The 24443-nt window shown below is 51.0% G+C and overlaps 1 protein-coding gene across 1 annotated transcript in view; it reads right to left on the bottom strand.

Annotated features, from left to right (window-relative positions):
• Positions 1-1505: 1505 nt before the first annotated feature.
• Positions 1506-24443, bottom strand: part of SEC14L1 (SEC14 like lipid binding 1) — a 49350-nt gene continuing 26412 nt past the window's right edge. Inside the window, exons 3-16 of the mRNA XM_070389143.1 lie at positions 18101-18250; positions 17848-17979; positions 16484-16612; positions 15563-15797; positions 14568-14677; positions 12726-12915; positions 11819-11907; positions 10771-10841; positions 9718-9889; positions 9297-9431; positions 7323-7457; positions 5179-5430; positions 3968-4146; positions 1506-3821 (exon numbers count right to left, since the gene is read on the bottom strand). Of these exons, the coding sequence (XP_070245244.1) occupies positions 3716-3821; positions 3968-4146; positions 5179-5430; positions 7323-7457; positions 9297-9431; positions 9718-9889; positions 10771-10841; positions 11819-11907; positions 12726-12915; positions 14568-14677; positions 15563-15797; positions 16484-16612; positions 17848-17979; positions 18101-18250 (2085 nt within the window). The 3' untranslated portion in view covers positions 1506-3715. The remainder of the gene's footprint in view (positions 3822-3967; positions 4147-5178; positions 5431-7322; positions 7458-9296; positions 9432-9717; positions 9890-10770; positions 10842-11818; positions 11908-12725; positions 12916-14567; positions 14678-15562; positions 15798-16483; positions 16613-17847; positions 17980-18100; positions 18251-24443) is intronic.

Raw genomic sequence — 24443 nt, 5'->3', positions numbered from 1 at the left:
AGATGCTACGTGTGGTTTCTGGGAAGGAGCTTGGCGGGGGCCTCTCTCACTACCTAGGTGCACTCCCTCTGTAAACGCTGCTGCAAAACCAACACTGAACGCTATTTTCACTGCCTTTTTTCACAGAATTACTGAAAATGGGTGTTAGTGTAGGTCTTTCATAAAAGCAAAATGGTGTAAGGTGAATTTTGGAAAAGCAGGGGATATCTGTGTGTGTGCACACCCGTGCATGCTCAGTCACTTCAGTCGTGTCCAACTCTGTGACTCCATGGACTTGTATCCCGCCAGCCTCTTCTGTCCATGGAGATTCTGCAGGAAAGAATCTTGGAGTGGGTTGCCATGGCCTCCTCCAGGATATCTTCCCAACCCAGGATCGAACCCAGGTCTCCTGCACTGCGGGCGGATTCTTTACCACTGAGTCAATGGGGAAGCCCCTGGAGTGTGTGTACACATTATATATACATGTTATATATGTATTCACACATACGTAACACCAATGCGGATCAATACATGCTACGACTTAATGGCCTGATACAAAAATCCACCGCCCACTGTTAGGATGCCCGTTCTCAGAGGCTCTGAGGACAGGGACGGGAGGCAGGAGACAGGTGCTGCCAGCCCCACCTGCTTTTCATGTTGCTCCAGCCGCCACTGTGAGAAGCTGCTGCTACATTAATGGCTTGTAAAGTGGGCCCAGGAGACAGCAAAGCAGGAAGGAATCCGGCAAAAGTCTTGCCCTCGGGGAGAGGCTGGCTGAGTCAGCAGTACTCGCCTCGGGTGCTGATAACTGGAGCTTGTCTTGAATGCCACGGGGAGGGGAGGGCAGGCTCACAACCCAGGCCAGGCTGCGGGCGTGTGGGCACCTGCAGGCCTTACCTGCTCCCGCCCCGAGGCCTGGGCACTCCCTGTGGGCACTCCCACCGAGAGCAGGCCTCCCGCAGGCCCAAACGCAGGAGCTGGGGACAAGGCAGCCCAGGTTTCTGAAGGTCCACACTGGTCCCCTGCTGAAAGGACCCATTTTGTTACTAAAGAAATCTCCCAGTTTATTCCAAGGCTTTTTTAAACTTCATCACAGATGATAAGTGAAAATGCAAAGTACCATACGTGTCTTCTTGCCTGTCAAGTACATAAGCGTTTTTGTACAATGAAAAATACTGATTTGTTTTGACATTCCATGTTAAACTGCATCATGTGTAATGCAGACCTAATCCATCTGATCATGTGTTCTGGGGAGTGTTCTTTAGTCAACAGTTTTAATTTAGTATATATGTAAAAGAGAAACATGGTATCAGGTGTCCAGCCTGAGTCCTGTTTGACTTCCTGGAGTCGGAGGAAAGGTGCAGCCTGTTCTCTGTTGGGGCGCGGGGGGGGGAGACCACTGAGCTGTACCTACTGAGCCTCGATCCGCACCAGCCTCTGGCTCCAGCATCTCCCTTTCCTCTATAGTCTCCTAAGAACGTCATACTCTTCAAAGGAGGTTGCCATTCACAATAAGAAAAAGACTCTTTTTTTTAAACAGTTCACATTTATTATTGATAATAATAAAAAAATCTTTTAAAGACTGTATTGTATTACCAAGAGTGAGGTAATATGTTTACAAAACATTTACAGAATTTGATACGTAAATAATGTAATTAGGAAAGAAGGTGAATTAAGACACTAGTAATAGAAGGGAAACCAGAAGGATCGTTAGTGCTGGAAAAAGGTGGCACGACAGCAGCATCTGAAACAGGGCGCAGGGCGCTGAGTAGGGCGGGCCCAGCGCGGGACCCCGCCCACCTGCCCCACAGCCCCTCCCAGGAGAGCGGAGGGAGCCCTGGAAGGTGTGTGCAGGGATGTGCTTTGAACTCTTAAAGATACAGTCAACTCTGGGGATAAAATAGTGCCACTTCTGAGTCAACTTAAAAAGAACTGGTCTTCAGCCTGGGGGAGGGGGTGGCTGCAATTCAAATAGTTCTACAAACATCCCTGGGCTGAGGTGGACTGTCGAGTGAAGCGTTTTCTTGGCAGCTGTCAGCAAAATCGCCATCTGAGACACAGAGAGAGAGAGAAAGAGAGAGAAAGAGAGAGGGGACCATCTTCAGGTCCTTAGAATCTGGAAACAGGAAGCACTGACAGCAAGCAGTGTGGATCCACTAACTAGCCCTACTGTGCTTTCTGGAAACAAGCCTCTAGGTGCCAAGGGTCGGCTGTGCTCCACACAGGCCCGCAGCCCAGGGAGAGGCAGGAGAGTCTCAGTATGCCACACCCACGGAGGACACCCACGGAGCTCCGCCCCTCCCAGCCCTCCTGACCCCGCCCCTGGCACACCCTGGTCCTCACAGCGCTCCACCTAACGCCTCCAGGGCAGATCCATAACAAGGCAACTCAGGATTTCTGAGGCCGGGATTTCTTCATGATGAAGATGGCACCTGGCTCCTGGCCCAGATTCTTAAAAAGCACAGCCTCTGCCACACACACCATCACGTGACATGCCTTCATTCATTGTGGAGACTGACCCAAAGCAGCAACTGGACAGACTCACAGAAAACCTGCTTTTCCCATAAAAAGCTGAGAAAATGATGGGCCAATAAAAAGGCAGACCAGGCTTGGCGATCAGAATCAAAAAGAAAAAATCAAAAGCAAACCAACTTCATCATCTGATCTGCTTCGAGGACATCGAACCCTCTCTTACTTGAACTAAGTTTCTACCCACCCCTGGACACACATGCTTGCGTGTACACACATCCACAACTTCCTTCACAAAGGAGCCGGGCTGCCCAGGCCACAGGCGGTCCTGGCACAGCCACATGGGGAGAACGCTGGTCAGCTACAGTGAATGTGGGACGTTCCAAAATGGCGAGTGGGGCTCGCTGCCCCTGAAACACCTCCAGCGGCAGGAAGGACCACCTGGGCGCTGACGCCACCCGGCTGTGAGGGGCCCAGGGAGGCCAGTGGAGGAGCTCAGAAGTGAGCCATGCAGGAAGGAAGAGAGGCACACCAGGAGGAGAGGAGGCGGCGGCCCTTGGCCCACGTTCAGGACAGAGAAAGTCTGCTCTCAAAGTACCAAAAGGTTTGAAGGGAGGAGAGAGAAAATAATGTTTAATGATGGCGGTGTTCTTCCTGGCATCATGGGGGGTCCCCGAGAGCCCCCAGCCCCCACTTTACAACAGCGGGTCTGTTTGGTCCCAGAGCTGGGTCGGGACACCCACAGGCTCCCTGAGTCCTTCCAGTTAGGCGGCGACTACTCAGAGGAACAGGAACCCAGAGGGCGGTCAGCGCCCTCGGAGCGCGTCGACCACCGGCAGGGAGGAGGCGGGGGCCAGCTGCGGGCAGGGGACCAGTTGGCAGCTTCTGCTCCACGGAGGAAGGCGGGTCACCTCGGACGGGTGGAGGGGCTTCATCCACTGAGGGACAGTGAGGAGGTGGCTGGAATCGTTTTTTTTGCATCCAGGTTTGAGACAAAGTCAACCTCTTAACTGGTATATAAACTACTTTTCTTTGAAGAGAGCCCTTGTGCTCTGATTGGATTTTGTGCACACTGTATACAAAATCTATGGCTATTGAGTGAGAGTTACAACTACCTGTCGAGATAGCTTCGGGGTCAGTGACTACATTTACCATCTGCAGAGCTATCTGCTACCTAGAGGGCCAGAGCAGTTCACACAACGTGGCCGCTCGGCGGCGGGTGGGCAGCGGTCCGAGGTGGTGGGCCGTCCCCTCCGAGCACTGGGCACTACCTGGAGATCATGGAGCTGGAGTGGGACTGGCTGGACGAGGTGGTGGCGGCACTGAGCTGCGAGAACCCGCTGTGGCTGGACTCCAGGCTGGTCATGGAGCCTCTGTAAGCAGCACGGGAAGGGGAGGCGTGAGGACCCATGGTGACCGCCAACTGCCTTCCAGCTGGACCCTGCCCTCGCTCCCCTCGGTCCCCAACCCCTTGTGTGACATCACGAGCTGCCCTGGCCCAGAACCCGGCCTCCCGTACCTGAAGTCCTCGGAGCCGATCACCTCGGTGTAGTACATCACCTTGCACTTGTGGGAGGAGACCTGCAGGGAGGCCAGCACGTCGTCCACACGGGGCAGGTTGGTGGCGGCGCAGGCCGGCGTGCTGTGGAACTTCCACTGCAGGATGTAGAAGCCCGGCCACCGAGTCACGTGGGAGCCCTGGAGTGAGTCGGGGGGCACAGCTGAGGACCACCTGCTTTCCGGGAGCCCCCACAACGGGGACAGACGCCGAGGGGACCACATCTCTGTCCACTCGGATCTAGCGTCGATTACCGACCCTCTCGGTGAGGGAAGGGGCCAGCTACCCTGGTTCGTGATCAGGCCAGTCTCACACTGCCTCCAGGGGTGGGCCCTGCAGCCAGGCCCCCACCTGCGGAGGAGGAAGCAGGCGCCCACAGGGTGGAAGCCCCCAGGGGGGTCCTCTGCTTACCCTCGAGGCGGTAGGGTCTAAAAAGCTTTCCTAGGCCAGCCAATACTCTGACGTGCTTCTAGTGACCTTACCAGCATATCCCGGGTTAAAAGGATGTCAGTCTAAAGTTGAATGACGATCTGTGAAAACTGCTTTCTCCCCCTAACTCTGGAACTAAAGACCGTGTGATACAGCTTCAAACGTTCATTATTTTTAAAACTGAATACTCTCTTTCAGTGTTTCTAAGACCACCAAAACACTGTCAGGCTTATCCCTGAAAAGTGTGAAGGCAGCAAAATCATGCGTCTAATATAAAGGCCAAAAACTCCCGAGAACTACCATTCTGAGCTCAGGCACTCAGAATAACTAGCCAACGTTTTAAATGAACTGATGGAACACTGCAAAGAAATGAGAATGCTTGGTCATGACAGTTAACAGTTCCCTATGTCCTTGTTTATCTCACTTCTACTCAGAGTGATTTTCTTAAAGGAGACCAATGCCGTTGGGTCAAGGGTCATCTTAGCAGCCTCCTGAATCCCAGCAGTGCGTGTACACGGACTGCCCTCTCCTTCCTTCTGTTTGCTTCTGTGAAAACATCTCCAGAAATAATTCATGGCTCTAGACACAAGTCATGGATTCTGCTGAGCAGAGTTCTTCTGAGAGTCACTCGGCTTCCTGAATCACCCTGACTAAGAGGACACACTGAACCGCCCGGCCACCGCCCTAAGGCTTCCTTCTCCAGACAGAAAAGCCAGGCTGTGGGCAGGCTCAGGAGACCCTACCTGCACGCTCTCCCCTTCTTTACAGATCAGAGGCGACTCCACCATGCTGTAGTCCCGGCCCAGCTGCCAGACTCTGTCTATCAGCTGTACGTTGTTCCCTCCTGGGGAAGTGATGCTGTGCGCCCCCAGGGAGTCCTTCTTGGGTGGCTGTGGTGACCGCTTGGAGTGATAGATGTTAAAGACAATGTCCCCTTTGCACACGTCAAAATCCCACGTGATCACCGATGAGGCGTCCACGATCTGAATGAGAATCTGGAAGGAGAGGTTGGCTGCATCAGCCTGCCACGGTGAACATGAGCCTGTGAGCCGGCGCCGCGGCAGCACGTCCCCACCGCCCCCCAGCTCTCCTCTCAGCTGGGGGAGGGGGGTCCCAGCCGCAGGCCTCCTCGGCCAGGCTCGGCACTCGATCAAGTTCCGTGCTCCGTTAGCTCCCCCTGCAGCCTGAGTGTCCCGAACATGCAATTTAGATGCCATTCTAGGCTACCGGGTCCTGGCTGTAAAAAAGGCCTTGATACAAAACAGAAATAACGCTCAACAGCACAGAAGTGGTTCCGAGGGTTGCTCTGGGCTGAGGGGCACAGGGAAGGTCCCAGAGTAAACAGCCCGGGAGGGACAAGAGGAGGGGAGGCGAGCACAGGCTGAGGGGTGTTTGGCCCGCAGCCGCCAGGCTGGGTGGTGGGAGGGAGCCGCGTGGCCTGGGTGGGGAAGGCCCTGGGTGTCGAGTGCCAATCTAAAAGCTGAATTTCAGGCAGCGCCCATATAGCTTCCCAGCAGGGAATGATCAAAGTTACAGTTTCCAAAGATTACTGTGATAATTAAAACCAGCTGTGGAAAGCTATGTATTCACTAAAAAATCTCGGCAGAAGCCAGCCCCATACCCCACCCGCCCTGGAAGCCGCTCGCTGAGTGCCGCAGGCGGTGTGCCGGCTTCCCGGCCAGCAGTCTCTGGTGGTCCCCCTGCCTCGGCTCTGTCGCTACACAGACTCTCCCTAAAGAGCAGATTCCACACACACACGAGCCCTGTCCCATCCCAGCACAGCGGCAGCACCGACACCACGGGCTCCATGGGCCAAGCTCCTTGGGACGCCAGCCCCTCTGCGGACCGGCCCCTTGCGCCTGCGTTCACAGCAGGGACGAGGAACTCAGTCCTTGCTTCATGAGACCCCCGTCCTTGATGTGCGTCCTACTGAACCCTCAAACCAGAGCCGAAGTTTTCAGTGTTCTGACGTAGAAACCCTCTCACAGATAACCCTGCGACCCACAAGAACACACCGCACACTGAGCTCCCTACCCGGGACATCGCGACCGTGACCTAAGCAAAGACGAGAACGCAGCCTCCAAGTAAGAAATTAATCCAAGTAATCCTTGAGATGCAGTTGTCTCCCCCCAAAGAGGCTGGGAGTAAGGCACCTCAAGCCCGTCTCCGCTCATTCAAACCACAGCATCGTGTCCACTCACCCCAGGAGGCTCGGGTGGTGGTGAGGGAGGCACCCCGGCCAAGCATGGAGGAGCAGCACAGGGTCAGCTTAGCCAGCTTCAGCCGGGCGGGATCCCGCGACCCTGAGCCACACACCTCGGCCCGGAGCCCAGGATGAGCCGAGCCCACTCAGTGCGCTAAGACCACTCAGTGCAGAGACACTCATGACACCAGAGCGCACGCGTGTGTGGAAACAGGCACAGCCTTGCTCAGGCACCACCACAGGCAGCAAGGAGAGAACGCATGGCGTGAGCTCCTCCTCACCACCAGACTAGGAAAACGGGCAAACTCCTTAAAAAATAGTAAATAACCAAACCCAGTCAAGAAAACACAGAAAGTGCTGAAAACATTAAACTGAGAAGTTACAAACCTCCCCCCGGGGGAGACCTGCGAGGCGCCCCGTGCGTCAAGGGTCTTGGGTGGACCGGACGTGGATACGCCTGCCTACTCTCCTCCTGGGGGCCCTGACCAAGGGCAGCCAAGGTCTGCTCTGCGAGAGCCTGCTTGCCAGCATCGACAGCTACCTTAACTGCAGACCAAGTGCAGACCAAGACCAAGTCGGGGAAAAGCATCTGATTCTCCTAAACGACCCCCTACTGGGGAGACCACAGAAGAACCCCTGGGGGGAGGGGAGACCCAGGCCCCGTGGCTTCAGCCCGGCCCCTACCTCGTGCGGGGCCCCTTTGAAGACGCTGGCAGACTGGTAGATGGTTTCGGTCCAGAGCTTGAGGTCTTCGTTCTCCAGCTCCTCCGCGGTCCTGTACAGGGACTTGGGCACCAGGCCCCCCTCCGGCACCTCACACTGGAAACGGAAACACGGCTTGAGAGCAGTGCCCACGGAGGCCGATCCCGAGAGCCACACGCCGGCCTGACACGCTCAACTCTGCGGAGCCTAGCTTAGGAAATGGGAAACACTGGCCATGTCGTAAAATACCCTGCACTACTTAGGCAACATAATTGAGAAAAACCACTTAAACACACGTGTCTCACTTTGAGTAAATGAGAACAAGCTGAGGCTGATCTGCCACAACGCTCACAGTAGTGCGTGTGTGGGACAGCATCCAGCTACTGAAGCTGGTTTACGTAAGCAGCGCTGGGTGTTTATATTGTGCTGCAAAGGAAAACGCTATGTGAGGAAGAGTTTTATTCTCTACAGCACAGGCGCTATTTCTATCATGTGCAAGTAAGGGCAAGATGTGTAAGTAACGGGGGAAGTTTAGTGTCTGTGCCGGGTCAAACGACCAGTCCACACCACCAGCCAAAACCCATGAAGAGCGGCACCTTTCGAATTTGCTTGAAGCAGGCTAAATTAGAATTTGCACATTCGTGAATGTCCTAATTGACCCGGATATAATGACTGAACCCTCGAGTTCTTAAAATCCAAGTGCTTCCTGTGGTACCTGCCCTGGGAGGTGACTACACAGGAAGAAGCACGGCCATCTCCGACGGGCAGGGCGGCAGGACTCAGGGAGGCCGCTGCAGTGACGGCAAGCTGGACGGCGTCAGACAAGCGAATGCAGCCTCAACGCCAGCCCGACGGTGGCACAGAAGAGCCAAGCCGAAGCCTTAAGAGCCTGAGCGGGGAGACCTCTGCTCTTATGGGGTAGATCTCTGCTCTTACTGGATTCTTACCATTGCTAACACAGCACAGGGGAGTGGAGGCTCTGCCCACTCCAGCCCCGCTGCTTCCATTGCAACTGGAAGAGCAACCTGAGTCGTGCTCTGATACACTGCGTCTGTGTGTCTCCACAGATCTGACCCCAAGCTGTAATCTCAGGGGAGCTGGGTGGGGGTCCCCTGGCTCACTAGCTCCCTGCACTGCACTGTGGTTCCATCTGCGACTCCTCAGAGCGGGACTGAAGGCCTGAGAACTGAGTTCAGCTCTAAACTCCTCCAAGAATCCCCCAAGTTCCCATCAGCAGCTGAACACGTGAGCCAGCCAGGGTGGCCGCACCTCCACATCGCACAGTCTAATTTACTGTGAAGGGGAGTGGACTCCCTGCTGGCGTCACCTGCTGCGTCAGCAGGGCGAGTGGACCGCTCCCGGCTTGTTTCCTGGCCCTCACATCAGGCCGTCTTGCCCCCGGGGCCATACGGTCTTCAAGGAGCTAAACTTCTCTGACTCATCACATGCCCCACTCATCACAGTACAGGGGCAGAAGTGGAGCCATCTGCTTGCTAACCCAGCCATGCAGTGTACTTCAAATCCTGCATTACATAAAAGAGGATGAGCTCCCTTAATTACCCTTTTTAAGATGTGTTCCTGACATCATCCACGGGGCAACCTTTTTGGAGAATCAATTTGATTTTTTAACATTTTAAAGAAATGCACAGCTGCTCTAAAACGGTTAAAGAATCTAATTCACGCAAAGCTGAGAGCATAAAGGAAGCTGCAATCACACTGATTCTAAAACAAGCTCTCTTTAGTGTTTAACAATGAAGAATGTGTATGTTATCAAAAATTACCTAAATGGCTCTGTTTAGTTTAACCCAGGATCAGACAGATGCCAGCCAAAACCCCCAAACTGAAAGACAAATAATCCAAACGAAAAGTTCTGAAAATCATTTGTGTCAACCACACCCACCTTCCCTGCCCTTGTGAGTAGTCAGACGTGTTACCTGCCTACGTGGTACGTCGTACCATGCACTCTCCACTCAGGAAATCTGGAATGATCTCTTTGTCGATGTAATCCAGCAGGCCTCCAGGCCCCTGGTAGTCATTTCCTGCATAAATGAGGAATTTCCTTCTGGTGTTGTCGTCAATGAATGGACTAACCTACAAAGAATTGGAAAAGACCACGCAGTTATACTTGCTCTGCTGTCTGTACTTCAAGGGTGAAAATTACATGCTGATATTGGGGGGGTGGGATTCAAGTTCGATACGCTCTTTCTGTAAAGTCCAAAGTGTATGACGTGCGGACTCTCGGGAAAACTTTCTTCCCTTAAATAACCTGAGACACTTTGATCTCTCCACGCTTGTCTCGTTTCTTAACTAGTGATACAACTTGGAGTCACAGACACACAGGGACAGGAACCCGCACTCGCCCGCCGCGGAGGCGCACCAGCGTCCAGAGCACGGGGAACACGCGGGGGGCGCGCAGGATCAGCAGGCGGCCCAGTGTCTCGGGGTAGTTGGCCTCCACCACCTCGATGATGCGCAGCAGCGCCTTCACGCCCGGCCTCCACAGGTGCCGCATGTTCAGCCCCTCCAGGTCCACCAGGCAGGTCCAGGAGCTGCAGGTGAGACCAGCTCTGTTCAGCGCGCGCACACTCGGGAAACCACGGCCCAGGGTGACTGGCTTTCGTTTTTTATGTTCTATACAGTTGCTAGTGTCCATTTCCAAAAATACACTGGGTTTTCAAAATCACAGTGTAATGAACTCTACCGCTATCTGCCTGTATTAAGACGTGGGCTGCGTGTAATAGGACCAATCCCCAAAATACCAAAGCCACCAAGGGCTAGGGAACCAGGATCAAAGGTGCAGCCATCCATCCAGGGAGGCACGTGCTGCCCTGGACCTGCTGAGCCCCCTCTACTGACCCAGCGGGGCGTGCGTACGGCGTTTAAATACACGTGTGACTGAACGTTACTGAGTCAAGCGCTGCGGCAGGGGCCGGAAACACGGGAGTGAACAAAAGCCCTCAGAGTCCCTGCCCTCCTGGAACTTCTGTGCTGGTCAACCATCCAGACCCTTCCCAGGGCCCACCTCTGAACAACTGCACGTCTTCAGAACAGTCCACCATGACTGCAAGTTTGGTTTAAGAGCAGAGAATCATTTTCTTCTGTCCCACCTCCTCAGCACCAAAAAAAGCAGAGCAAAAACCAAGCAACTGGGACCCTGGACTCCCAAGGACCATGAAACTACCACAGGCCGACCCACACAGGCCGAGAGGACAGCAAGGCCTGGGGCAGAAGCACCAAAACCCAGCAGCTGCCCCGCAGCTGACTGCAGCACACGCCCCACGCGATTATCTGTCCCACCTGCTAGGACACCATGGAAAACAGTAACTACTCAGACTTGGTCCTAAAAACCAAAGCAGAGTCTGGCTTTTTAAAAATCAACTAGAAATACGTGACTCCTATTTCAAACAAGCTCGGAGGAAGAAGCAGCTACCTGATAGGCCGGCCGAAGACCTTAGTGTTCTCTTCACACCGTCGCAGGCCTTCTTCGTTGATGGAAAGAACCTGTGTACAAGAGCCAGAGACGTTGCCCATCAGTCTAAGGGGCCGACGCGGCTGCATCCGGCTGCGCGGGTGACGGCGACACCATGTGCCTCAGGGAGGCGTGTAAGCCAAACGCCATCTACGTCCTGACACGGCCGCACGCACAAAACACATCACAGAAGCAGCAGCTCGCTCCCTCATAGGCACGTCCAGAGCGAGCGTGTCTGAAGAGTCGGAGGTGAGTGTCGGCGGAGTGGCAACACAGTGAAGCCTCACACGCCAGCTAAGAGAAAGGGCAGTGTGACAACCGACCTCAAGTCTGGCTGAAGGGACCCCTTTGAGCTGGAGTAACAAGCCCTTCCCCGACAGATGCAGTCCACCCGTAGACCTGTGTGCATGTGTGCGGGAGCGCCCACGGAAGCACACGCACAGTGCTGGGCACCACAGAAGAGGCACAAAATGCCCACAGTGGGTAATGTGGGACGACGGCTTCTCCACTGCCTTTCAAGGTTCTGCTTGCTCGTTTCTACTTTAAGGCTAACATTCTTCTCTTGGGGACTACCCACGCTGTGCAGCCTGCCGGGGAGGGGTTGAGGAGACAGGGAAGGAGGCGCTCACAGCCCTGACAAAGGACGCTCAGAGCCAGGACCACGCTGTGCTGGTGCAAGAGCACTGCTGAGAGGCCTGACGAGAGGCGGCCCCAGAGCACAGCGAGGGTAGGCGGCAGGACCCACATCAGCCTGGGGGTGCGGCTGGGGGAGCGGGCGCCCGGCCCAACCCCCACGCCCCCTGGAGCAGCTGTGCCCGCGGCTGTGTTCGTGCTTCCCCACAGTGAAAACCGTTTTCTTAACTTTTGGGCCCTCTTTTGAAGTTTGTAGAATTTATAAATAGGTCCTCCTTTCTAATGATCAAAGTGATACACGCTGTGGCTACAGGACCATGGTCCCCTCCCACCCCCGCCGACAGAGAAGGAAGTGAAGCCAGCGGGCAGCACTCACGTATCTCAGCAGGGCCTCCTCGCCGAGAGCCCTCACCAGGCCTTTGGTGTCCATCTGCCCCAGCCGGAGCACGTAGAGGGGCCGGCCGTCTGCAGGGGAAGGACAGGCGGCGTGAGCACTGCTCCTGACCCGAACCGGGGGACGGGCGCCCCCATAGGCCAACGGGGCCCCGTGCGCTCTCCTGCTCTGGGAAGCAGCAGCTGGCTTCGGCAGTGCCTACAGGAGGCCCACCCGGTCTTTTCCCACCAGAATTGTAAAAGGTGAAAACAAAGGCCAACTGATGGAGCAGGTCATTAGCGGGGCCCCGCTGGGGTGAGGCGAGCCCCGCGGAGCTCGGCCTCTGGCTCTACCCGCGCGCACTGACGCACCTCCACTGCGGGGCTCGGTGCAGTAACCCCACTCCACCTGCCACCGAAACTGAGCCAGAAGCCTGTCCTGCAGGTGTCGTGTGCAGAGCATTCTGACCAGATGGCCCCACATCTGATCGTTCATTTAGGGATGCTGCTCTTGGTTACGTTTTGTTCACTCCCCAGGTAGAGCTAAGAACCCTCCTGTTGTGATGTACAAAACCTGGCTACGCGTTGTTACAGACACTGCACGGGTTAAGCCACTGCAAAGCACCTTTACTAGCACTCTGCTCCTGCGAAAACTCAGCCTTCGGAGTTTTAAAAATTAAGTCAAACAAACTCCACCTGATTAAGGAATGAAGTGGAGCAGGCTACTGGGCGGGGGGAGCGAGTAGCCAGGAAGCAGTGGCCTCAGGCCCTCCCTCTCCACTCGGCGGGGCACCCCCAGGGCAGCGGCAATAAAACAGGCGCCCACTCCTTCACACGGGGAAGGGGAGGGACAGCACACCCGAGGCCCCTGTTCCTCTCAGCACGGGTACCGATGCCACGGTCCCGGCTACCTTTGTCGTGATGGTGCCAGCCGCCCGCGTAGTAGTCCTGCAGGACCTGGGGCGGGTGCCAGGTATCGAGGATGTAGTCCACCTGGTGTTGCTTGCGCCAAGTCAGAGACTGACACATGGTCTCTCTGGCCTTGTCGATGTTGAAGTCCCGGGCGCGTAAGAACCGGAGAATATGCTCATCTTTCGGGATCTATTGAGAGAAAGAGATGTTTCTAAGCAATGTGAAAAGTTGCTAATGGGAAAAAGCAAGTTACCAAGGGAATAAGACTCTAAAAAGTCTCACTTCTTACTGAGAGCGAGCTGCATTATTACACTATTTAAAATTAGCCACTACCACAAATACCTTCCTTAATGCTTTAGAAAATCTGCATTATTAGTCTGAATAATCTTTAGACTATTCCCGTTTTAGCTTCAGCAAAGGAGAGTGAAGGCGTAAGGAACTTCTTAAACTCCAGCTGCTCTGACTCACTGAGCTAACCCGCCAGCTTCTGTGGTCTGCGCGCGTTCCGGCACAGTATTACACGCGATAGCGACGCAGGACGCAGAGCAGTGCTGTTGGCTCTGATAGCGGCGCTGGTGTCCTGACACCCCAGAGCCTTCTTCAGGTTCCACTCCTGGCAGCTGACAAGTCTGACAGTTTTCCCCGAGGGAAACAGAAGGCCAAGACCGTGTCTGGGTCTCCCGTGGCCCGGCTGTCCTCGTCCCTGGCCACATGCCCACGCTGCAGGTGCAGATGAGGGGGGCATGCAATTGGCATCCACCTGCCCCCCCTCCTGGGAAAATAAAGCACCGAGATGCACGGTCTCCTCTCAGAAAGGACTACCATTACACGGGAGTGGCTGGGAATGTCGGTCCCAGAACCAAGTGGCCTGGCTTCAAAGCCCGACCCCAGCAGTCACTAGACGTTAAGGCCCCCAGCAAGTTACTGAACTTGTGTGTGTGCACAACAGGTGATAATAATAGCACCAGTTCATGGGGCTGCTGGGAGGATTTAATAAAGATCTTAAACCAGAGTCTAATGCACGGTCAGTGCCCAACAACGGCAGCTCTGATCACAGCGGGGGAGTTCTCGCGAACAGATACAAACAGTCCTTGGATACTGGACGCTGGAGACCAAGACCGGCAGAATTGGACACCAGGCCAGCGCAGGAGGCCAGGAACTACCCAGACACGTGGATCTGCCTCCGTCCCACACTGGTCCCCCGTGAGATTACAAAAAAGCTAATTCGTTATGAGGCTTACTTACCAAACACCTCAAAATCAAAGCACAGGTTAATTTTTTTAAGATTTTTTTTTTTGAAGTGGACCTTTTCTTTAAAGTATAACATTTGTAACAATACTGTTTCTGTTTTATATTTTGGTTTTTTGGCCACAAGGCACGTGAGATCTTGGCTCCCTGACCAGTGATTAACCTGCACCAGAAGCCGAAGTCTTAACCTTGAACTGGACCATCAGGGAAGTCCCAAAGCCCAACAGTTAATCTCTGAAGAACCTGTGAACTACTTCCAAACCTTCTGAAAAGTAAAATGAATGAATATTTGTAATTAATTCTTACAACACTGCTTTTACTGTAACTTGATACGTAATTATTTTTAAGGCCATTCTCTGTAACATCTATAAATACGCAGCTAATTATACACAGCAGGGCATCCTAACTCGCTACAAAGGACTCAGACGCCGCACACGGGGTCACAGATCCAGTGCCTTTTTGACCAGAGGGACATTCCCACCTACGGCCATCAGGCACATTGACTGTGAGTCACTCGAACAGGACCAGGCGTCCAGGTGGAACAACGGCACCCCTGCACACGTGCCTGGATGCACACTCGGGCAGATGCTCACCTTGCCCTTGTGGGTCTCCTGGAGCCACTGGCGAAGCCGGATCAGGCAGCTCTCCTGCAGTGGCGTCAGGTCGCCCAGGTATCTCTTGATGTAGTCTGCGTCTAGTTTGTCTAGAATATCAATTTCGGACATTCTTAACAATAAGAACATTGGAACTTGAAGACTTCCAAACTGCCCCACTCGGTGACGTTCCCATGTGGTCCAGGAGTCAGAGATAAACGAGCCACGGGGGACGGTGGACTCTAACCAGCCACCAAAGGGCCCCCCGGTGACTGTCTAAACCCAGTCACCGCAGAAGCACAAGGAAACATGTGCATTCCAAGACACATCCAGCTGCCGCCAAGTCACCACTGTTTGCCAAGTATCAACTCTATTCACAATATCACGGCTGTTATCAATATTTAATAATACTTAATTCAGAGGGCAAAGCTGAGCCACAGAGAAGGCAGGGAAAAATAAATGCCAATGATTCAACAGAACTTCTGAGGGCAGAATTTTCTTGTACTGTCTTACTTTACATTGGGCATGACACTGAGCAATCAAAAAGGGTTTGTGTGCGTGTGTGTGTGTGTCACACGAGAAAGGCGTGGAGCCTGCCACCTACAGCTGTGTCTCTCCATGAAAGTCACTTGGTTCCTCTGAGCCTTAGTTATTAACTCAGTTATAAAACAAAGACAAAAGCATTTCTTACCTAAAAGGGACTATTATTAAATGAGCAAACATTCACAAAGTGCTCAGAAGAGTGCCTGGCATCTAGGAAGCCGAAAATGGGTATGCTGATGATATAACTGTGTTAACCCCTTCCTGACCATTTTTAAAAACTCTGGTTTCTTCATTCTAAGAAAAAAATAAAATGAATGTGTTATGTAAGCCAGAGGCAAGGGGACAGTGATAAGATCCATCTTTGTTCGTGTCATAGCTATGTGTCCCAAGAGGCAAGGGTTCCAGTTCAGCCTGGAGTCTTGCCCTTAGAATGAGGCCCCTTGCAGACTCACCGTCCGGGGTCCCTGCGGTGGGCTCGGCTGCCCCACTCGGGGTGCTGAGGGGCTCGCCGCTCAGCCCTTCCTTGAGCGTGGGGTCAGGCACGACGACAGTCAGTGACGCTGCTGGTTTCTTGCAGGACAAGGACGTCTCCAAAGAGGGGGCGGCGGCAGGTGGAGTCCAGCGGGGCACAAATGTGATGCCTTCTTCCTCTAACTGACGAAGGTAATACTCGATGATTTCCTTGCCCTTGGGAGCAAAGCCAGTTTTGAGGTTAGTACTACTACACTGAGCTTTCAAGTTACTCACTCCTCAAGGGTTTTGAAAACCATGATGAAAACTGAGTGACTACAGAACAAATAGGAAAAAGAAAAGCCAAATGCTTCTGTGGGTTTTTTCCCCATAATTTTACTTCCCCTTCTCTAGAGGCCTAGGAAACCATGTCTCGGACAGTGTTACGTCACCAGTTGCAAGCGCTGGCTCACCGCCCTGTGCCCAGGATGTGCTCTATGTCTCAATCCAAACGCTCTCCAGGAGCACCGAGAACAAGCCTTGGGAAAGCACCCCCTAACCCCAAATGATAACATCTGACACCCAAATGCCACGCTGATGAGCAGCAGCAGGAAAACAAGAAGGGAGCTTCTTCCAGGGAAGACGCGCCTCACCTCCCAAGGCCTCGGAGGGACCCGAGAGGCCTCCCCCAGCGGGCCCCGGACCCTAGTCCCCACCTCTCCCTGCAGTTCCGAGCAGGCAGCACCACAGCCAGCGGCCGAACACTCGCCCCTGACCTCCACCAGCGACCAGCGCGGTCTGTGGCCCCCATCCTCCCCTTTGACTCACCGGGACCCCTGACTAACCCACCCCCAGCCTCTGGAAGGGACCAGCTTGGACCATCTCAAGAGACTCCTGCCCATAAAACCCCAAGGGACACTCACTTTTTTAATGTTGCTGGTATATTGTTTCATTGCAATTTTTTCTACTGTACTTTCAAAACCAAAGAAAGATTTAATATCTAAACTTGCTGACTGTTCAAAACAGGTCCAGTCTTCATTTTCAGGGTGAACCTGCAGGTAAAAGAGAAAGTATTCTCATTAATTATACTGACGACTGAGAATATTTGCTCCTCAGTTCACTGGTACCAAGGGGGGAAAAAAACACTTATTTTACTAACAATGTTATTATCATGAAAAGAGCAGATGGAAAAATTACAGAGAGATTCAGAATTATGAAAAGCCTCAAATAATATTTTTAAAATATTCTAAAAATGACTATTAAAAGGAGAGCTTTATTTTCATGCTTGGTAGTATCATTCATTTATTCACCATATTTACCGAGTAGTGTTCTCTATCACAAACAAAACCAAGATCCCTGCCTTGTGAGGGTTACAGTCTAGCAGAAGAAGACTGGCAGTTGGCCATAAACACAATAGGTAAGAAGTTAAACCAGTGCTGGAAGAGAAGCACTATGGGGAACAGGAAAGTTGGCAGCAGGGCTAAAAGGACTGGAGGGCAGTTCACAGAATTAAACGGGGCGCTCAGGGCTGGCTTCGTCGAAAGGCAGACCTGAGTGAAGCCTGCAAGAGGCAAGGATGGGCATCGAGCAGAGGTCTGGGGGCAGAGGGAGCAGAGAGACCAGGGGCCCTTTGGGAAGCACACCGACGTGATCAGAGGCTGTGAGACGGCGGGCAGGCCTGCGCACGAGGCAGCCAGGACACAGAGGAGAGAGGAAGAGAAAATGCAGGGCCTCATGAGCCACTGTGAGGCTTGTGGGTTTTTCCTCTGAGTGAACTGCAGACACTGCAGAGCTCTGAGCCCTGAGAAAGCATGACATGATCTGACACACTTTAAAAGGATCACTTTGGATTCAGTGTCAAGGATACACTATAGGAAGGTGAGGGAGGAAGCGAGAGACCTACTGGGTTATTCCAATACTCCAGTCAGAGAAGTTCTTGCTCTGGGTGGTGAGCAGGCAAGACGGGAGGCAGATAAATGCACTCAGATCCAATCTCAGAGGGACACATATTTCAAAAGTGTTAGCGTGGGCCAGAAACGATGTGGCGTATTCATATTAAAGAACAAACCAGGGCATCACTTGGCCACCTTAACTGCCGCAACAATGTAGTCCATCCTGCAGGACACGCCAGCTGCCACCCTGCTGATCCCACGCATTAGAAACCAGTAACTGTGTGTGACGGAGAACTGCCCTCTCAGACAAAGACACGCACTGCCTACCGCGAGGGCCCGAGGGCTCTCAGAAGACCACGCCCCACCTCCCACCTCCGCCCCGTGCAGCTACTCACGCTGTAGCAGCAGAGCTCGTTAATGATGACCCGATTAGAAAACGTTTCATTATGGGCCTCAATGTGCAAAGTACGTTCCCGAGAGTTCAGTGAGTTTTTCTGGATAAAATAAACGTAATCAACTCCTGCAATCTTCAAAACAGAAAGAAAAAAGGGTTAATGAATAACACCCAACTGCAACCAACAGAAGCAATAAGCACAAATTCATTTTAGTTTTGGGGGGATTGCCTTTTAAGGTGTCCTTTCCAGTTACCTTTTTCAGCAGTCGAGGAGCATCTATATCCAGTTTGCAGCGCCTTTCTATAATGTGAATAGCCCCATCTTCACTCCTGAATTCATTCACAGTGTCACTGTCCACAAACATTGGAATCAAAGGACACGTAGGGAACCTCCTTTCATAGGCCTGTGAATACAATTTTGAAAAAAAGGAACTGAACCAAGATACAGCCTGGCAGTCTGGCACTGATGGTGTCCCTGGAATACAGGCATCTCTTCATACACACCAACAGTTACATCACAGCTCCCTTCATCTTTACACCTTAAACTTTCAATATTTGAAGAAAGAAAAAGACATTCTGTGTGCATGGATTGGAAGACTCAACACAGTAAAGATATCAATTCTCCCCATATGGATAGAGAGGTTTAACATAATTCCTTTAAAATCCCAGCAAGATTTTCTTTTGCAGCTTATGGACAAGAGTACTTTAAAACTTAAACCGAATGGCGATAGAACGAAAATAGCTAAAGCAATTCTGGAAAAGAAGACTATGTTGGGAAGCACCCCTTCCCATCTCAGTATGAACGCTCGATATGCGGCTACAGGAATCCAGACTGTGTGCACAGGTGGAAGGAAAGACACAGAGCTCCGTGGGTGGGTCAGGGAGCCACAAACTGACCCTCCCAAATGTGCCCCCCACCAGTGTTCTGCCAACAAAGCTGCTAAAGCAATTCAATGGAAGAAGGATGGCCTTTTCACAAATATTACTGGAGAAATTACACATCCATAGAGAAAAAAAGGAACCTGATAAACCCCATACTTATAGAAACTATCTCAAAATGGATTATGAACTTAAATATGTTTGTAATGTAGTTTTAAAAATGTATTTTTTGACTGCACCATGCAGCTTGTAGGATCTGAGTTCCAGGACCGGGGATCAAACGTGAAACGTGGGCCCCTGGTAGTGGAAGCACAGAGCCACTGGACCTCCAGGGAAGTGCCTGTAGCGTTTTTGAAATGACAAACTTGTAGAAATGGAGAACAGGTTAGTGGCTGCCAGGGGACGAGCGGGGAGTGAGTGGGACTGTAACAGTGTAGCAGGAGGGGAACCCTTGGGAGACGCTCTGTCTCTTGACTATACTGTGTTGATATCCTGGATGTACATGATGCTCAACGACAGTCTCTTTGGATGTTACTGTCGGGAGGAAAAATGAGTCAAGAGCCTGTGGAATCGCTCCATAGTATTTCCTGGGAATAATATGCTATTAATATCCTATAAGTCTATCATTATTTCAAAATACAAAAACTTAAAGAAGATTTGCTATATAATTTGTCCAAACTTTTAGAAAATGCACACAGGCACCAGATTTGGTTTGCTCCATAGCCATCCGTGAGGATTACTGATCTAAAGATAACTGAAGCCGTCCAGTGGCTCACAAGTGTGGGTGAGCAGGAAACCACAGGACACGGCGGGGAGAAGACACCTGAGAGAGGAAGCCCAGGGCTCGCCTCTCAGCTCTGCTCCCCATAAGGACAGGCACCGAGGTGACCGACATGCTACTCCCCTCTGAGGCTGCAGGAGAAACATGACAAGGGGAACTGAGACATCCCATCTGGAAACTAATGACAACCAAGCACAGATCTGAGGAAGAAACTTACAGTGCTGAAAAGATTAATCAGTGCGGAGGTGGCACACACTGCCCTGACTTTACCTCTAAAAGAGTGGCAGCAGTTTCAGAGCACTGTCATGCTAAAAAGTCAGTCTTCCTGGGGAAGTTCCACAGGCGGTCACAAGAGACCCCATGAAACACCAGAGCAACTGGGCAGCTCCTCCACCCAGGATGCTCACGACCATTTCATTTCAAGTGACTCGGTCTTCTGTATGTGTCTCATCTTCTTTCCATCACATTATCAAGTTTCCCCAGTCTGAAACATGAATGCCGCACTCCTGCTGTCCACGTTATTTAAAAGGCACCAAGCTAGGCAACATGCGAGGGAGGGGAAGAGGAAGCAGACAGTTCAGGAAATGGAGTCAGGGAAACACACAAGTGTCCTAAGAATAGGCAAGTGCTCTAAGGGCGCAAGGAGAAAAGAGTAAACAGCTTGGAGGGGTGGAGGCTCCGGAAGGCTGAAGGGAGAGGAGGAATAACACTGGGCCTCAGTGGAAAGGTCTGTGCGTGGTCAGTGATGAGGGGAGAACATTTTCAGGACAGAGAACCCAGGAGTGCAACTCTGAGGAAACCTCAGGGTGAGCGGGGACCCACAGCCAGCAGAGGAGGGAACTGGCGACCTGCACTCTGACACTGCCTGCCACGCTCCTGCTCAGCACCCAACCACGTGGCCAGGCCCCCAGGGTGGGTGTGTGTGTGTGTGTGTGTGTGTGTGTGTGTGTGTGTGGCTGCGGGGACCAGGACCAACAGAAGGCCCTGCCTTCCTGGAGCTGCCCTCCTGGTGGGAAAGGAGGGGATGCCACCATGTCACCATCTGGTCTGGAAGGGAGGCAGAACTCACGTGGTGACCAACTGCATTTGCTTTTTAGATGTTTTTACTTTGGGACTTGAAAATACATTCTTCATACTTATCTACTCCCCTTCATTCAAATACATTCTGAATCCCGTTAACTGCTAGCGTGGGATATAAATCACAGGAAAATTCTCTTTATGCCTTTTATAATAAACAACATTTAAGAAGTTTATTCAACTGCTGAGATCATACCTCGGATAATTAAGGCCTCAATGAGGCCCTAAAATTTGTTAGTATTAGGCACTGCACACACAATTCTAGAAAAAAAAAATGCTGAGTATCCTTTGTTCTACACACTGACATTGTCTAAACTGACTTCTAAATTTTCCTACATTAAAAAAAAAAAGGCTTTGTACATTCCAGCACTATGATATGTCAAGAAACTGAGATTACAAGGGCTTCAAAAAAAACACAATTCTTCTTAAGTGACATAAAGGGTAGAGTAAGTCCTTGGCAAGAAGCAACCTAAACTCGGCCCTCTACCACTTAAGTACCTATTATATCATTTGCAAAATACCCACAACATCCTTTAAATTCCTGAAATAGAGTGGTCAGCATAAGGCATTACCCACACAGGCTAGCCTTGAATTTAAAACAGAAAAAACTTTCCATTCCCTGTAAATCTATCCCTCCACATAGACGCGTACTAGCTGAGACATTCATTTTCACCTCGGTGTGCCCCAACCAGCTGGTATTTGAGGTATCCAGGCTAAAGAGCCACTAGCACAGGAGTCGGCATGTTCCTCTCCAAGACTCAGCCTGTGTGGAAACTGGTTAGTAAGCATCTGGCCTCCTCCCTCCACTTGGCTACAGGGCAGAGACCAAGTCCTACTTCTCTTTGATTATCCAGAAGAAGGACCTTACTCACTGTCTGAAACAGAGTCACTGTTCAACAAACATTTTTTGAAATATGGAATAAGAGCTTCCTAAATAAATCAATGAATCCAGCTTCGTGTTTCTGTGCTCACGTACCCTGGCTTATCTTTAGGAGATATGTGAGGCTATTGAATTTTGTGTACTGTTAGCACAGAAAATTAACTTTCTAGAGGATTAAGGGAAAGGAAGACTGAAAGAAGTTGACAAAACTTTAGTCTCTGAAATTGCTCAGGCTATCAGCAGTATTCTTGCCTGGGAAATCCCATGGACAGAGGAGCCTAGCGGACTACGGTCCATGGGGTCGCAAAGAGTAGGACATGACTTAGTGATTAAACAACCACCACCACCACCCTAGTTTTTCAGCACAAACCAAAACCTATAAAGTTTCTGAAGCCTCTGAAAATTAGAAGCATTCTAATTGTATTAAAATATTAAAAGCATTTACGTTCTAGCTCTATCTGGAAGGGCCTAGAAGATATGACACCTCAGCCGCAATAAGCAAACTTGGCATCCAGTTCCTATTTTCCAAATACCACTGCCTACTAAAAAGGAAGCTGTGCTCCTTGGAGAAAAGGCTAATTACAAGTCTGGAGCAAATAAAGGTCAAGGTGAGTCTGAAGCATTTCTTACCAGAAATCAAGAAAGTGCTCAATGACTGATGGGGAACCAGCCCGAATGGGTTCCCCTTGTCAATCCCCGGATAACTGGAGCACCAGAAAGAAAACAGGTGATAAAGCATTACAAACCATATAGAAATACTCAAGAAAAACGGGCAGGAAAGAAAATTTAACAGAAAAGATCATCCGATAATCACAGAAGGAATGACATGATTAGAAAAACCACATTCTGCAACCATCAATTTATAATAACTGATTCAAGCAAGGATCATCAAGGGATGCTACAGAAAGGGAGTTGCTGGAAGACACCACAGCCTCAAATTATGATCCTGCTAGTTATGTGTGACAAAGGCACAACAGAACCACTACCACGCAAAGACCTAGCGGACATCACCTTCACCAAATGATGGGAACCACCTGACAATCTGCTGGACGCCACGGAAGCACACACAAGCATGAGTCTTCGTGATGCAAACTGTGAACTAAAGCTAATCAAGAGGACAACCAGACACACCCAACTTATGGAATATTCTGCAAAACAACCAGCCCAAACCTTTACAAAAGAAAAACTGTCGATTTCCCTGGTGAGTCCAGTGGTTAAGACTCCGTCCTCCAAAGCAGGGGGTGTGGGGTCAATCTCTGGTCAGGGAACCAATGTCCCATACACCATGGGAGTGGCCAAAAATTTGAAAAAAGAAAAACTGTCAATGTCTTGATAAACAAAGAAAGTAGGGGAGTGTCTAGAATTAAGACAACTGAAGAGACAGGATTATCGAATGCAATGCTGCCCTGGCTCCTGGACTGGAATAAACATAGCTCTAGAAAATAGTTAAGGAAACGTGACCATATTAAGTAGTATTAATTGCATATTAAGTAGCAGTATTCTATCAGTGTCAGATTTCTCAGTTGTGATAATGACAGTTACATAGGAGAACATCTATTCTTCAGTATTTAGGGCAAAAGTGTTAAGATACACACAGCTTACTTTCAAGTGGTTGGTTCTACGGGGAAAAAAAAAGGTGTATGTGTGGGAAGGAACAAAATAAAACAAACATGTTAGTTTAGGTGAAATGTGTACAGGTACTCACTACACTTTATCAACTTTTTTAATAGAAATTTTTCAAAACAGAAAGTTGGGAAAAATATTAACAGGGAAAATTCACACGAAAACCAACGGTGCCTCTGCATATAACTGATTAAGTGCAACAGGTCACATTCACCCGTGAAACTGTTTACGAGGTCAGGTGCGCCCACAGCCCAGTCCAGGCAGAGGCCAGGCGTCCAGTCCCGGGGGCCCTCCTCACGGGGCCGCCTCCCCCGGCGGCTTGCTGTCGCTCGGAGGTGAGACACAGGCCCAGGGAACTCAAGCTTCTGGTTTCTAAATCCCGATTTTACAAAGTGACCCTATTTTTAAAACCCTGTTTGGGACAAAGCCCACACCTGCAGGCCTTCCATTTTATTTCTACAGGAGGAAATCTCCAGAAGTGAGGAAGAACCCCACGTTTCAACCACCACTAGGTTCCAATCACTTCATCAGAAAGAAGAGCCAAGGGAACTTTCAAATGCCTTTTTTTTTTTGCCAACTATCTGCAGTACTATCAAGTCATTTCCTAATCACACTCAATATTTATCTAATACAAAAACCAAGAAAGGCTGAAGGAAAGTAACTCTTTCAGAAGTAATTGCTTCAGAGGGAGAGGCATGTTCTTTGATGTTTCCTCTTAAAAGGAAAAATTACTTTTGGAAGAAAAATAACCACTGCAGTCATTTGCTGGCTCTCTCTAACACCGAGGTCGTTTCGACAGAGAAAGCAGCCCTACGGCCTTTTCCACTCGCCTCTGCGAGGAGGGCCGCTTCTCGGTGACAGCTCCCTCCTACCTTCCGACGCCCACCCTTCCTCTTTCAAAAGGGATTTCTGAGCCTGCAATTTGGGAGCTTGGCAACAGTACTTTGAGTTTTTAACCAACCTTTGAATGCAACTGTGACATAACTAAAAGCTAGTACTGTGCTAAAGAAAACCATATTTCAGTGAAGACATTTCAACCTGTGAATTAATAAGCTTAACACTGCATTCTGCCAGGAAAACCCATCCGAAAGAAATTCCATTTAAAGAACCCACCTTTAAATTGAACTCTGTTCATACCCAATTTAGCCAACAAGCTAAGCCAGCTGCTTTCCATGGAGAAACTTGGCTATCCTATGGCACCAGACATGACCTTCATAAACAGGTCGGGTTTACACTGAAGAATCAGTGAGTGAAAAAGTTAACTGTCGCTTTAGACTCTCTTAGAAATTGAAGTCATGAAGTAAACTGTTAGCTGCTCAGCTGTGTCTAACTCTATGCGACCCTGTGGACTGTAGCA

The sequence above is a fragment of the Bos mutus genome, chromosome 19 (assembly GCF_027580195.1).
Source record: "Bos mutus isolate GX-2022 chromosome 19, NWIPB_WYAK_1.1, whole genome shotgun sequence".
In the NCBI taxonomy this organism is placed as follows: domain Eukaryota; kingdom Metazoa; phylum Chordata; class Mammalia; order Artiodactyla; family Bovidae; genus Bos; species Bos mutus.
This window is presented reverse-complemented; position numbering and strand designations above follow the sequence as displayed.